The sequence below is a fragment of the Cygnus olor genome, chromosome 19, assembly GCF_009769625.2.
Source record: "Cygnus olor isolate bCygOlo1 chromosome 19, bCygOlo1.pri.v2, whole genome shotgun sequence".
In the NCBI taxonomy this organism is placed as follows: Eukaryota; Metazoa; Chordata; class Aves; order Anseriformes; family Anatidae; genus Cygnus; species Cygnus olor.
In genome coordinates this window covers 9,392,164-9,408,293 of record NC_049187.1, presented here as the reverse complement: position 1 = coordinate 9,408,293, position 16,130 = coordinate 9,392,164, and the positions used below count along the sequence as shown (strand labels likewise).

At 38.2% G+C, this 16,130-nt stretch overlaps 1 protein-coding gene across 5 annotated transcripts in view; it reads right to left on the bottom strand.

Annotated features, from left to right (window-relative positions):
* Nucleotides 1-3,532: 3,532 nt before the first annotated feature.
* CAMSAP1 (calmodulin regulated spectrin associated protein 1) overlaps nt 3,533-16,130 on the bottom strand; it is a 36,388-nt gene continuing 23,790 nt past the window's right edge. For all 5 annotated transcript variants that reach the window (XM_040531195.1, XM_040531196.1, XM_040531194.1 and 2 more), the window contains 13 exons: nt 14,628-14,769; nt 13,747-13,886; nt 13,551-13,647; nt 12,938-13,115; nt 12,123-12,217; nt 11,581-11,665; nt 8,779-11,215; nt 7,248-7,384; nt 6,954-7,162; nt 6,765-6,867; nt 6,293-6,408; nt 5,961-6,079; nt 3,533-5,695 (listed from right to left, as the gene is read on the bottom strand). In XM_040531195.1, coding sequence (XP_040387129.1) covers nt 5,393-5,695; nt 5,961-6,079; nt 6,293-6,408; nt 6,765-6,867; nt 6,954-7,162; nt 7,248-7,384; nt 8,779-11,215; nt 11,581-11,665; nt 12,123-12,217; nt 12,938-13,115; nt 13,551-13,647; nt 13,747-13,886; nt 14,628-14,769 — 4,161 coding nt within the window. In that variant the 3' untranslated portion in view covers nt 3,533-5,392. The remainder of the gene's footprint in view (nt 5,696-5,960; nt 6,080-6,292; nt 6,409-6,764; nt 6,868-6,953; nt 7,163-7,247; nt 7,385-8,778; nt 11,216-11,580; nt 11,666-12,122; nt 12,218-12,937; nt 13,116-13,550; nt 13,648-13,746; nt 13,887-14,627; nt 14,770-16,130) is intronic.

Genomic DNA, 16,130 nt, shown 5'->3' with positions numbered 1-16,130 from the left:
CATGTAATGCTGTGGTAATTCTAGGGTTTTTCTAAGCTTCACACTATTCTTTCAAGGGGCTCATTTGAATTTAACAAATGCTGTATATTGAATTTTTAATCATCCCTGCTGCATACATCACTTTAAGAAGCTTTCCCCAGAGTTTTTGTCCCCCCATTATAATAAATGTTATTTCTGAACAAGTTCAGAGAATTTATTAGACATTACTGTATAAGCCAGTATTTCAGCACCAAGATGTAATTTGAAAGTTGATTTATTTTAGAACAAACAAGGGACATTCTATGAATTGTTATCCAAAGAAAACAGCAAAATTTCAGATGCGGCACGTGCAAGGTACTCACATTTTATTACATGTACTTTCCCCTTGCAACTCACAAAATCCAAGTCCCGTTCTTCTCGCTGCACTTCTCGTATATTTGCCCCGAGAGTTTGCCTGAGATACGGCCTGGATATCATGCGCTTGTCAGAAAGCAAGTCGAGACTCACTGTTTTTATCTCGGCGTTTCTGAAGCCCACGACAGAGGCGGATTAAATTGGGATTAAATTGCCTTCATGTTGTGAGCGCTGACAGCTGCCTGTGGAGACCCTCGTAGGATCTGTCACATCCACGCTCCTGGGTGCTGCAAGAAGGTATTAGAACTAAAGCCAGGACCAGAATCGCCATCCACAGAAAATTTAGGTCTCGTAACAAATAGGTAACACAAAAAAAAATTAAAGGTGAGATGAATTCAACTTTTTTCTCCCATTTTTAATACTCATTCTTCATAAATATATAAATATATATATATATGTATGATTCAACAAAACATCTGATTGATGGAGGCGAGAATAAGAATTCAGTTCTTTTGGCTTTAATGTACTGAAAGATGCATTTTTTAGACTTTTAAAAAAATATACTCGTCAACCACAGGAATATCTCAAATTATTTCAAAGCGTCCTGAAGAGCATTATATAAAAGTTTTCAGGAGCACACACAAAACACCTCCCCCACAAAACACCTCACAGATTTCTCAGGTCTGCACGTGTAACACAACAGTAAAATGGGTACGAAATCAGTCTCCCCCCCCCGCCCCAAACCCTCTTTGCACCTCACTGTCGAGTGGTATCCTTTGAGTGCCCCAGAACAGCAGCTTCATCTCAGCTCCTGGAGTTCAGCTACTGCCTGCCGCCTTGCCCACTAAATCCCCTGCAGACATTTAGTGACACTTAGTGCCATTCAGTACCTGGCAGCTTCTCCCCACCAGCGCCTTTTTCAATCACACTGGGAGACCCCAACCACCCACGTCTCGCTGACCTGCTAAAAAAATGAATGTAAAACTCTAAATAACAGAGGTGCTTAATTAGGTAAGCGTAGCATGAATAGCAGCTTCATACATAGCCATAATGAGAGATTGGTTATACTAATTTAAGACTGAGGAAATAAGAGCCCAGGTGTGATCCTGTTGTCAGGAAGTACGCTGGATACCCAACCCCAAGGGCAGCAGGTTCAGAGTGAAGACGCCGCATCTTGTTCGCTGGGTTTGTTTAAGGGGTGCTGGTAGGGGATTGCTGAGTGTTTTGTACTGCCACTTGTGTCAGAGTTGAATGGAAAATTCAGGTCCTGAGAACTCATTCACGTTTCTCTGCCCTTCCTCTCTCCCCAAAGCAGTGGTGGCAGTAGTGACAACTCCCAAGGGAGGAGCGGTTTGGGTACTCCTATCTCCCTAGTGTAACAGGGAGGAAAGGCAGGTTTATTTTTCTGTGTGCAACCGTCCTAATAATACAGCATAGTGTTGAACCATATGAAGGTTTTCAAGACGAGTAAATATTTTCAAAGCTTGGATTGTTCTTGCTTGAACCAGGGAGCATGATGAAGATGAGACACAGACACATTAACCACAAAAGCAAAACAGTACCCGTAAATAAATACACAGCACACTGAAGTATGAAAGTTTGAGAAAAAGAAATTGCACTTAAAGCACTTTAAAGATGTACATTCTTGTATTTATTGTAAAGAAACAAGTAAGAAATTGAGAGAGGTCAAAAGACAGATCCACATTGATGCTGCTCGGTGCTGATTACCTAGCTCAGAGGCAATGCAGCAAGGGAGCTGCATCCCCCCCTTCCATGGAGCGCTACAGAAGTCTCCGAAGATTCAGGGAAACAAGCCCCTTGCTTTCAGAAAGCTATTGCAATTTACTTCCCTTCTCCTGTCAGGAGGCAGAAGCTGGTACTGCAGCTGCATCCCAGCTCCCATCCTCCCCTCCTACCAAAGCTCCTGGGAAAGAGTTCAGTCATTTAAAGTTTCGGTCATTTAAAGTGAAGCAGTACGAGTGATTTCACTGGAAACAATGAGAAACCCTATATATTCAGAATTTGGTAAACTTGACATAAAAAACGCTAACAAAGATAGTCATGGTCCTGCACTCACATTTTACCCCAGCCTGACACTGAACACATTTGACATTTACAGCCACAGATTGTGCAAAACGTTTTTAAGTCTATGAATTATTCTCCCTTCTACAAAGCACGGCCTGTTTGCCTACACAAAGCTACGGGTTCCCTACATTGCTCTGCACACACACCCACGAAGTCAAGGTTATAGCCTTTGCAAACAAGCTTCCTGCCTTTCGGACTGAATTAATGCACCACGTTCCTTACCAAGCTATTAAGTATTAACACTTTTTGGTAACTATGCTCTGCAGACTACGTATGTGTCAGACAATTCAATCTCTCCTCTCCTTCCCCTGTGATCCTCGGAACTAGACGCTGCCTACAGATGAAGCGCTCCCAGCTCCTCTCCCTCTCCAAGCAGATGTTGCCTCCTGTTGCTCCCAGTAGTAAACGAAACCACACTGCAGCAGGGAGAGTAAGGACATGACCTAGCACAACGAGACCCAGGACGCTGGAGGTGCCACAACCTTTTTGTAGACCGGTCCTTTCTACGGGCAGCAAGATTTCAGTCTGCATGAAGACTAAAAAAAATCATGTTAAATTTTTTTTGAAAAACTACAAGAACTGTTTTTGTATGAAAAAAAGTCAGTTGCAGAAAATTATTTCTACATTGGAAAAATTATACCTTTGAGAATGAAAACTTGATTTTCGTGCAACCAATCTAGATGCATTATGATGCTTAAATCGCCAGCTTATTCAGGCAACCTGCCTATAAAAATCACAAGCAAGCTAACACCAAGAAGTCTGGCAAAATACATTCCCTTGGTGCTTCTAAAGTTCTGGCACTACCTGAATACTGAAGAGATCAAAGAAAACCTACCAGCCAGATTCAAGAGCCTGAGGACTGATGAAATAAAAACATAAAAAGACTACTAAATAAATTTCCAATTTTCCGAAAGCCTTTTGGTCAAATTCTTGCACATTTCAATCAAGGTCAGGAGAATGAAGCTCTTGTTTATGACAAGTTATTGGAGCTACTTGCAGGTGAAGCTTTCTAAGAGCGTAACTGAACACAGAATAGCACATCTTTAAAGCATGTTAGTTCTTTGACGGGATGAAGTGTCACAACAACAAAGGTACACATGAAATAAAAAGGAAATCAGTTAATGATTTTTATTAAATTTCAGTGCTTTCATAAAATAAATATGGTATATAATATCAAACAGTGAGAAATAAAGCACAAGCATGAAAAGCATGGTAACAAAAGTTACACACACGATGGTGTTTAATACTTAGCACTTTAGAAACCATAAAGCCTTTAATTATTTACAAGCAGCAAACTATCTAACATAATTTACAAAGTTGCAGCAGCCTAGTCAAGAAGTACTGGACGGGGAAAAAATGGAGAGACCGCAATGGAAGACCTTCACTTTGCTCTATCTAGTTAGTTAGCACTTTATTACGTACCCTATTTTCTCTTTATGTACATAACTCGTTGCAACTTCCATTACTCTCTAGGTTTAATAATTACACTGTATTGTACTTTAGAGCTCAGTTCATCTCTAGGATTGGTGTAGTGCCTTCTGCACCGAACAGGTATTTTCAAGTAACACTTCAAATAAAAGTAAACATGTGCAAACCAAAGTTACGAACCTCCATGACCCTCAGGTAGCAGTGTCCAACTGGATGGAGCAGCCGCACGTTAGCAGATTAAGTTATGAAACAGCTACAGAAAGCTACTCAGAAGTCCAGCCCGGGCAAAAAATGGAAATGGGAATTTTTCTTTTTAAATGGAACTGAACTGCAAATATACCCTGTTACCACAGACAAAAATTTAATCTGCTGAAACACAAAGATCTTTAAGGTCATAACTCAAGATTTAATATTTCAACATGAAAAGAAATCCAAGCCATTCGACTTATTTGGGCTTTTGAAACAAATGCAAATGTCTCTGTTTAAAAATTGCTTTTAAATGAGAAAAACAAATCAATAATATATTAATATATCACCCAAAATAAAAAACATACACACTCTTCATTTTAGAGCATGCTGCTCATTCAGAAGAAAGACAGGACAAAGAAAGTAGAATTACATTTCATGATGTAATAAAAACATTAAAATTTGTGATCATTAAGTGCACCATCGTACAGGATTAGCGTGCTCAGAGTGGAAATGTTCTATACCTACCAGAATCCATTTTTATTAAAGCAAACAAATCTTTAGGACACTACCTGAAACTGAAATCGGTAACAACTGTGCTCCATTCAGCTTGCCTCAAGTTTCAGTCAGGCATGTTCCAGCCAGTAGCACCTGTATGCCTCTTCATGATTGTATTCCAGAAATCTTTAAATTTGCAAACGATTTTTTAAATTTTTTTATTTCTAAAAAAAGACTGGCTTTTGCAATCCTTGAAATGCTTATCCTAAACAGATACTGCAAGTAAAACTGTTCTGAGCAGCACAAGTTGGGGCTTTTTTCAGAAATCTGAGAGCTGGACTTACGTTGGCAGTAGATACAGTACAACAATTTGATGTATTAAACAGTTCCTCAAAAGGGTCTGAAAGGAAGATTTCCCTAAAGACTGTTTAAAAAACCAAACCAAACCCAAAACACTTCACCCAAGATCTGTTCAATCTTCTACTGAAGTTCAGAGCTTGCCAACTTTAAGAATGACAGGAAGGAGGAGGGAATGAGTCGGAGAGGAAACAGAACTAAATTCCCAATTTGTACCGATGAAAAGCTTCAAGTAAAAGGAAATCCACTTGTTAAAGATCTTGCTACATGCACAGTCCCTCATCAGTTGAAAGCCACAGTAGTTAGCATTGGGTGTAACAGCAGATTTATCATTTGTAAAAAACACCGACAATGTTCCTTCATTCTTAATAACTTGCATCCATGGTTTCTGTTTAGAAGCTTCTTAAAAAATGTTCATGGTTCTGCACATTTCATACCAAACTGTAGGGAAATGTCTTCATTTGCTGCAATCCCACTCAGCAATCTTCTCCCCAAGAACTCAGTGTCATTTACGAGTCTGAGTCTTCTTTGGCACTGCAGGTCGCTTGGCTTGCCACAAGTGGTTATGAATAGTAAGAGCATCCACACTGACAGACATGGTTTTGGCTGGAATTACATTAAACTGTTTTCTATCTGAACTGTATTTATAAAGTTTGTCAATCATTTTCTTGGTGATGCTCTTTGGCCCTGTTCCAGTCAGCTTGTAGATTTCTTCAGTGTCAGGATAGTAGCAATAAAGTGCTCTGAACTGGCAGCCAGCATCACGGAACAAAATGATGTAGTGGTTGGCATCGCATTTTTCAAGTTCCTGCATTAAAAATAAATAAGCAAACATACAAACAAGATTGTTCAGTGAAAAATCTCACCTTATGCCCAGCTTTCAGCATTCACATATAGATAAATAAGTGTTAAAGTTTTTTTGAAACGCTAGACAGTTACTGACAACATTTCTCATTTCACAGGTACGTTTTGGGAAATGGTATTCACTGCAGTGCATCAGTAGGACTACAAAGTGAGTATTGCAGACAAAATTTACTGTGAGCGCATTGATGATTTTATATTTTATTGCTTACCTCTAATATTGAGTTCTTATGTGGCTCATTCACTTTTCCAGCAAGACAGCAATGAGATATAGCATTGTGAATAATCGGTTTGTTTGATTTGCTGCTGGGTTCCTTAAATAACTTTGGACCTAAAGGAAGATAGATCAGTAAACTTTTTGCCCAACGCTTATGATTTTCATTCATCAGAGGTGTAAAAAAGTAACTCTTTTTCTCCATTAACTTACTTTTAGATATTAAACAGAACAAATTAGGCGTGACAACTTCCCAAAAGTAACAAATCACACCAAATATATCAGAACTTTTTATGACCTGCTATTCGTAACAAACACTCAAATAGTCACCTGTGTATTCTGCCACTGAAGCAATGGAAGACGCCGTTGAAGCGTTCTCCCAGTCTCTTTCTGTGTTTCTGCTAGGATTTCTGCTCAGTATTGGTAAGGACTCCATTGATTCAACTCTGTCGGGGAGTAACAGGGAAAATAATTATGATACGCCAAGTTCCAACCCCCTGTCAAATCTTGAATAAATTGTTACTAGCCCTGAATGAACAGAATATTGTCCCTCCTCCTCCCCAGGATTGTCAGACTGTCCCTGCCAGATTATAGAGGCAAAATTCTATTATTCTTTTAGGGAAAAGCAAAACAAAATGTCAAGTTTGTACAGACCATCAAACTTGGCAGCCACATAGAACATGAATTCACCTAATTATTGTTGTGCCTCTATGATGGCAAACTGAAGTAAACAACACTGAATCCCAACACTATTTCGTAACAGAGGCTTAACCTTCATTTATTTATTTTCAAATATCTTTACCTCTGAGATGGTGTGCCACCAGAATGTACACTTTCAGGTTCGGTTGTTGCTGCTGAGGCCAAAGAAAGACTGGAACCAGACTGAGCACTGCTTAAATTATCAGCTGCAAAACAGAAGATAAAATGTGAAACACATTTTATTAAAGCAGATTTGCAGACTCATTGAGAACAAACAACTCAAAATTCTTACGGGTGGAAGAGCACTTTGTCCCTGAATCACTGTAAGATTCTTCACGATGGACTGACTTTGGCCTGGGCTTCTTGGGCTTTGATTTGGGCTTTCCAAGTCCCTGCTCCTCCAAGATTTGTTGCTGTTTTTTCCTTAGATACTCTTGCTTGATCAGTTCTCTACGAGCTTTCTCTTCTTCCTTGCGTATTCGGTCCTCCTCAGCTTTGCGACTGAAAAACAAACACCATGTTTAACATATAAAAATTTTCCTCATCTTAAAGAGGAGATGTAGTATCCCTTTCCACATGTTTTTACCGAGCTTCATCTCTTTTTTGCTCAACTTCAGCCTCCAGCTGCTGTTTCCGAATCCGAGCCTCCTCAGCTTTGCGCTGCTGTTTTAGAAGGAACGCTGCACGTTTTTTTGCCAACTCATCTTCTGCTTTCTGTTCGTCCTGCAAGATTCATAAGGATAGAAAGCTTTAAAGAATACAAGAAAACACATTGAACTGGACATCACAAAATTGCTGAGGATTCCAGAAAGATTTTTAGGAAAACATAAGCTAATGATTTTGGAAATCCTTAGTTTTACGATTGACAAACATAAGAAAACCACCTTGAATCTTTTAGTGCTTAGGAGAACTTTGACATGAAGCTTTCCTTTAACTCCATGAGAAGAAAAGAAAATATGGTCTCAACTTACTCTGACTTGCTTTAATTTTGCTTACCCAGCACAACACCTCATTAAACTGCGAAGTATCACGGAACTACAAAGCTGCCTAGGATGGAGCATAAATAAACCCAGCATAAATGCTAACCTTTAAGTCATTCAATATGAATCATACTATACAAAATCAGAAGTCAAATTCAATGAGGTTGACACTGCCTACCTGGACTTTTTTGAACCAGAAATTTAAAAAGAAATGTCATGTCAGCACATCGTAGATATTTACAGTAATCATTGCTAAGCACAAATAAAGACACTAAATGTTTTGATACTGGTGCTGGACTAGAACAAGTGGCATTTAAAAAACATCCAACCCAACAACATAAGAAATACCACCAGACTCCAAAAACAAAAGCTTAACAAGCCAGAGTTGGGTGTGAAATGAGATAGATTACTTCAATTTAACACATTTTTATCACGAGATCTACACACCGCCATCACAAGACAAAAACAAAAACTGCATGAAAGACAACAATTTCTTCCAACAGTGCCTTTGAGCATCTGATTTGTTGCTTGTATCTACAGTCATACAACTAAGTTACCCGCCCGTTAGAGCCCTTGATTTTTTAGGCTGCTAGCCCACTCAAAAACCAGAGAAGCTCAGTTGCAAATGAACAAAAACCCTAATTCAGATGCTCAGCTCCCTGATAAGCTTTAAAACCTGTTCAGCAAGGTCTGATTAGAAACCTGCCCATGTTCTGTCGGAATTTTTTCTTTCGGTTGATGCAGGTTCACAGAATGCTCGGATTTCAAAATGGTAAATTCTTCTCATTACATTCTGTGATTTTTTTGTGCTGAGTATTTACAAAATGTTTGCATGTTTGTCTGTGTACGTTTGTCTGTTACTCACATAGAAAAAACTAAAGGGAAAGAAGAAAAGCAAGGTTAGCCCTGGTTCCTAGTGAAGTTAACAGTAGATTGCTCTCAATTTCAGGAGACTGATTTCATAGATTGTCAATTTTTTTTCCTCTGCAAGCAATTCTTTTCAAATGCATTTTTTTTTTAAATGATAAGTATTGCAACCAAAACACATTCAGAAGATGCAAGAATGAACTGGGAAAAAAAATCTAATGCTGGACAAACGTGTACAAATAACAAAACATACAAAGGTAATATATTTACCTTGAAGAAAAATCCCACACCAGACTTCTGATCACCTTCACTAATTATATCTGTAGAGCTATCCTGGTTCTCAAGTTCTCCTTCATCTGGAGCTTTTAAGTCAGACAAATCTACTTCAATGAGATTAGCCTTGCTTCTCAGTGGCTCATCCACTGGGACATTTTCTTTTCCTGAGCCATCAGAAGAATTCAACCCTGTTTCTTTGAAGCTGTTATTCACCTCCTTGCTCATTTCCGAAATGATATTTTCATCTTTGGAGGTGTAGAGAACAAGTGCCCGTTGATTACTCTCATCGTGAAGTCTATAGGTATCAAAGAAACACTTTTCTTGAGAAACACTTCCCTGATCAGGACTATTTTCCAAGCTTATTTCTGTTGGCGTCTTTGACAAGCTATTGGATGGGAACGGTCTTAAATGCGGTAAGGTTTCTAGACTTTGTGTTGGAGTTTTAACACGTGCTGAATTTTGTTGTCTCTCTTTAGGGACTTTCAAATCAGATGGTCTTCCCGATCGAGGACTCCTTCCTTGACCAAATCGAGGTGGTTTACGAAGATTGTTCATTCCAGTTGGTGAGAGGGGCTCAACAAAATGAATCGATGGTTTTACCTTTTGGTCCTGAGCGTTACTTCTGGTTCCTGGTGATGGCACTGTTGGAGATTTCATAAGTAGTTCCTGTTGCTGAGAAATCTTTAATATAGCCTGCTGAAGTGTGCTGATTGTTTCATTTAGTTTTTCAATAGAAAGATCACATTCATTAATATCTACTTCTGTAACGCTGTCTTCTAGGAGGGCAGCAGAAATAATTTTACTTTTTTCCAATTCATGTATAGCAGCAGAGTCTTTAGGTTTATGTTGCTCAACAAAAGCTATGCTTTCTTGCATTTTCACTTTTGCCACTTCTTGAGCATCGTTCAGCATTTCTTCTCTCTCTTCCTCCTTCACAAAAAAATCCTCAGACTTGGAACCCAAAGAGACTTCATCCAAATCTTCACCATTGTGCCGAGGATATTCTTTTGGAAAATGCTCTGGTTTAAGCGGTTGTGGAACATCAGGAGATTTCCCTTTTTTAACAACATGCAAGAAAGCTGCCTTGCCCAATTTTAGTCGCTGCCTTGCTGATAAGGCTTCCATCTTCTTCTTCTGAGCTTCTATTGCTCTTCGTTTCTCTTCCAACTGCATATGAAGCTGCACCAATTCAGAAGCTAAAAGATTAACATTATCTTTATTTTGCCTGTTGGGGCTTTGCTCTCGCTTCTGTTTCCACGTGGTCAGTGGTGCTGGACAGCTTTCTGACCCGTCCGGCGTGGTCTTTTGTGAACTACTTGTGCTGGACTTCGTTTCGTAGCTATTAAGCCTCTGAAGCTTTCGTTCTGCGAAATTGGTCATTCGGACACTCCCACTAGCCATTGACACACTGCTAACTTGAGAAATTGTACTCAAACATGGGCTGGAACGTCCACTTGCATCATCCTTATCTTCATGTTCTTTTACCTTCATATCTTCCTGCAATTTTGCAGATTCTTCCTCGCCTATGTATTTAGCGACTATAGGATGGTCATCTATGACCACCAAGTCCTGTTCAGTGTCTTCTATGTCTAAGAGATCTGAATCAGAGTCCTGTCTCACCATAGTCCACGTAGTATCTGGAACATGTGAATTAAGACTCTTCACGTAACTTACGTTGACTTTACTTGCTATATCATCATCAGATTTAGCAGCATGAAGAAAAAATCCTCCAGTAGGTTGATCCTGAACAGAAGGATCCAAACTGCTACTAGCCAAAGGTCTGGAAGCTTCTAACCCTGCCTCCACCAGTGCTACTGAGTCTGCAGTACCAGAGTCTGCAACTGAAGTGAAATCCGAACTAGAAATTGGAGTAAAAGTCCTACTGAGATCATGGTCACCATGACTGCTGCTTGTTTTCTTGCGGATCAAAGGCAAGTGTCCCTCATTTAATCTCTTTGTTATAAAACTCCTTTGTTTCCCCTCCCCACATTCATCCTCTTTATTGATTATCTGCTTTTCCTTTGCTGGTTTTAGAACTGCAGGCATTAAGGGCTCCAAGTAAAAACTGTCTGGTTTGCTTTCTAAAGTCTCGCTATTTATTTTTGGAGACCACGCTGTCGCAACTATGCTGGGTACCCTGGCTGACGCATTCTGCAATTCAAGATCACCACGGTTTGGCCTTTCTTCAGATTTGATTATTGCAATAAGCTCTTCGTCTTCATCCTCAATTTCAACATTGTTCAGCAAGCTCTTCCCATTAGTTTTCATTGATGGAGGATGGGGCTGGTTTTTGGGAGTTACATTAACAATATTTGAAGCGAGACTGTCTTTGCTGATTGATCTAGCCAGACTAATGCTATCACCAGATCCAGGGTCCACATCAGTACTGGCAGAATGATGAAGAGCAAATGGTGTTGGCTGAGACAAAGGCCTAGAAAAGAGAATAACATGATGCTTATGCACAAGAAGTTACAAATTGTTGAATTAAGGACTGTAATAAACGCAGCTAAAATTTTTGCTCCACTTAAAAAATCTAACCAGCAGAAAAAGTGACCAGCAATGGTAAATAGCAACTTCAGATACTTAAATTTTTAACAGTGCTTAATGAAAATCATGTTTAAAGTATTTTCAGTTCAAAACCTAAATCCAGACATCTGTGAAAATGGAGATTAAAAAAAAAAAACAAAAAAACAAGTCTAAATCCAGGATGTGATACCGTATTACTACAATGAAATTGTCACAGGATGAAGTATCCTTCCATTAAACAGTATTGTAATGCTTAAAAGCACCCATTACCTGGGTTTCTTCTCCGGCCATGCAAGAACTGAACCTCGTGGCTGCCCATCAACACGGGTCAGAGAATTAGAACGATGTCGATGACCTGAAATATTTTTAAACAGTTAATGTTTTAGAAACTGTCTTTCAAATAGGAGTTTCATTTTCTTTTATAGCAAACATAGCACATTGTTCCACCAAGAGATGGCAGCAGAAAACAGATTTGCTGGAATATTCAAAGAAAATAAAAGCCTAATACAATGAAAAGTGACACTGAATGTGTGTACATATATACACACACCCCTATATATACATTTTTATACACATACACAACTTTTGGGTTTCCAAGCGTAGAATTGTTTAATTTGCTAAAATTCAAATCATTTGAAAACACAGAGAAAGAACCAACACAGAAAATAAATCACAAATTATAACCGTGTCTGTATAAATAATACCAAAAATAAATTTTATTCTTTTTATTTAGAAAATATCTTTTTTCATTCGTTACTATACTGACAGGAATGCTAATTGTCTGTTGAAATGTAAATTCAAGGTAGACTTACCAGGGCTGTCTTCTCCCTGTAAAGATTTTTGTTGTTTTTGTCTCAAAGGGAGCAGTGGATGGGAAGGGCTAAAGGCAGGGCTTCCTCCTTTGCCACTAATTCAGAAAAACAACAACTTGTTAGTACAAGAATTTTTTTCTATAACAAGAGAAGAAAGCAATACAGTAGGGGAAGATACACTGGTAACAGGTAACCCTTTTCCTCCTCTAAAACACAAGAACATATAATTAACTCTAACGTTAAAGAAGTTACCTAAAGAGAAATAAAGGTTTTCACATGTAACAACATAAAACTAAACTATTACTTGAAATCAAAGTGTTTTTACATTTTTAAATAGTGACTTTAATGTACTGTTACACAAGTTACGTTTTAGAGACAAAGTAAAGGCTGAATTAACTTGCTAGTTCCCCTCAAACTTAGTTCAGCTGAAAAGCTTTGTCATTGACCTGCTTGTATATTAGATCACAGTGTTTGTTTGTTTTTTTTCATACCACCACTTAGAGAATATGGTCAGTAAAGATGAGGTGCTCAGACAATTTTCACATTTCATGTTTTCTTCAAAACAGAAATAAGAATTTCTTCTATAACACAACGGTGACATTTAGTGGTGAGGTTTAGTGGAATTTGCCAAAGATTGAACATAACAGTGCCAAGTATTTCTTTGAGCTTGAGAATATTTTACAAATTGAGTGAATTCACATTATGTGCAGAAAATTTGTAGCAAAATCTGAACATTTAGCAGCTAAAATTCCTATGTTACTCAAATGGAAGCATAAATTAGAAGATTAATCTCAACAACATGAAAACAAACTTACAGGTAGTCAGGTTCTTCAGGGTGCAGGTAGTATCTGCTGCAAGCTTCAGAGCCTGTCTGAGCTGTGGGATGCAAGTCTGCTGGAGTTGTACTAGCAGGGCTAGCCATGAAACTTCGCTTGGTTGCATTGGAAATAGGAACAGGTGGACGACTGCTCTTCTGCTGCAACACTGTTTTAACTGTGCATATATTTATAACATTAACGCAACTTCTACTAACCATTGAAATAACAAAACAGAAAAGGAAGTTTTCAGGTTGCAGTACATTCGAGTGCAAACTTTAGAACACAAAACTAAAATGAATCCTGAAATAATAACCTGCATTTAAAATATGTATCTTACAATGACCTTAATGAAAAGGAAGTAAATAATTAGTGGGTTTAGAGAAAAAATTCTATCTATTCTGCCTACCTCATTCCAAAATTTAGAACTCAAACCACAAGTGGATCTAGGACTAATCCTGCTTCCATTTTTACTGCTTTCAAAGAACCCCCAGCCAGCAGAAAGCTCAAGTAGAAACAAAACTACAAAGGAAACATCTCTGTGCAACAGTTTCATTATAATGTAAATATTTTTAAATAACATGCTAATATTTATGAAACATTAAAAACTTACCATCTTTTATTTCCTGAATATCTCTCGGTTGTACGAAGTCTGGTTTGACATTCTCAAACCACCAGAAGAGTTCCGCAATGAATACCATGACGTTAGGCTAGAAAAAAAGAAAAAAGTACACGTCACAATAACAAAATACATGCTAATGACTTACCTGTGTTTTATTTAAAAGTATATCCCTTATTATGTTTCTTACCTTTAAAACCAAAGGAGCGTACAACATGTCCTCCAATGTGAGATAAAAGCATTTGTTTAGATACTCATTTGAGAATTCTCTCAAAAGTTGAATATTATATAGGCTGTCTGCAATTGACGTTACCTCCTTCAAACAAATATCTAGAAAGGTGAGAAAGAATAGTTTTGACACTACCCCAGAGAATTAACCCCCCATCCACCATTAACAGAAATACCGTGTACAGGAACTTCAGAGTGCTTATATACCATTCAATATTTATTGGCTAGCAGTGACATCTCTACCTTTTAAGTACCAGAGGGATAGGAAAAGGAGGGAGGGGAAGAAAAGCACGACACATTATTAATTTTGCATTCATTTTAGAATCCATATATAATTCTATCACAGTCACAGAAAAGGTAAACAGGCTACAGAATATAAACATAATAACAAACTAAAAAATAAAACAGATTTGTAAATAATACAAGGTTACTCCTAGGATTTACAGTTCTGGTTCTTTCTAAACCATTCGGCATCTCTGCAAGACTCAACGTATCTAAGAATTTAAAAAATAATACAAAATATTGACTTGCAGAATTTAAATAGAACAAGGACATTGAATTATTACGAAAATATTTTCTGGGGAAGAGATTATGTTCAATATGCTGAAGAGTGACAATTACTGAAGAGCAATAGAACCTATTTTCAATCTAGATTCAATTCTAGACCAGAAATCAAAAAGGTGTTTGTTTTTTAATACATTGATTTTGTACAGATCTCATACGTAACCTAATTTGGTATAGATCACTACCTAGTAGATGTGCTGCTTTTTTATTTGATAATGCATTTCTAGTTCAACCTTCAAAGACTTCAGAATATTTATTTAAAAACCCTTTATTACATACCATCCAGTTTCATCTGCTCTGGACAATAATAGTGTATCACAGCTAAAAGAGCAGCACCATCGCTACCATCCTTCATCAAGTCTTCAAGCAAAGGAAAGTAAGGTAATTGCCTGCTTGAAAGATGGTCTCTTCGGTAACGCACCTAAAAAAGAAAACTAGTGATCATGTGATGCCTAGGAAAGCAGGAATTCTTGTTAAGTACTGTAAACTCTTTATGGTGGATCCTTTACAGCATTTTGCTTTATCTAAGTCAAAAACAGCGTACAAGGTCATATTATACTCTTCTCTCAATGGAAGCCAATTCAGAAGAAGGCGGTGCTTCCTCTTTAAACATTCTCCTCATATCTGGAAGCAATCCGTGCTGCTGAATTCTTAGCTTCATACACACATTTTAATTTATTACAAGCAATTTCAGTCAAAACCCTTCCACACAGATGCATGAATGCAGCAGATCCAAAGAAAGAGACACAGATAACTACATGTAAACACTTAAAGCTTTGGGGAAAAGAAATTAAGATGAGCTAGCGATTTCTCACGTGTTACCCACATTCAGACTTGCCATTGTCCACAGAGAGCAAAGTTTTCTTGGAGAGATGCAGAATATCTGGCAAGCCAGTACAAAATACTAATGTGTAAAGCAGAAAACCATGGCTTTTTCCAAGAATGCTCTGCAAGAAGAGCTTTTAAAAATCAATGGCAAAACCCTCCTCGATTTCACTCTAGATCAACATCAAACTCTTCGGCCATCCAGCCCCTGCCCCTCACACAGCTTTGAGCATACCTGATGAGTATCTAAAGCCAACCAGCTAAGGAACAAATCTTGCATTGCTTCTTGCAATTTTTGCAAGAAGAGTTTTACTGTTGATATTTAACAAAGAATCTATGCGCTAGACGAGAAGGCTGTATCCAAGTCCCAACAGCAAAATGATGCGGCAAGCAAAAGAACAATACACTGCATAGCTTGCAGAAATGGCTTCCAGTGTTGGAAAACACTCCTTTTACACTGTAGGGCATTAACATCACTTAACATCTACTATGCTACGTAGCTGTATGTTACGCCAGTGCGGTAGCCAATATAGAGTGTGTTTTTAATGATCAGAAGGAATTTTGATTTTACCAATGGTATTATACACTTTCCAAGACAACCTGGGAGAGCTCTCTGTACACACACGCACACACACACTCATTCATATGCATCAATTGAGGATGGCACAGGCTGAGAAAAATTCTATTTGAAAGAATGAAGGTCACTTATAATCAGAGTAATAAGAACCTGTTTCATTTATTTACTTTCCACATACATAAACATGTTATGTTAAGTTTCCCTGGCAAGTATCTCTAAAAGCTATGTCTACATGCTAATGCTCTTTTTCCTCTCCTTTTACCAGGTGCAAATTATCTTTTTCCCCAGCCTAGAGCACTCCACAAATATGTAATGGAATGTGAATCATACTGTACCACACGAGCATATTCCACTGGTTCCAGCATGCAGTGCGATATGGC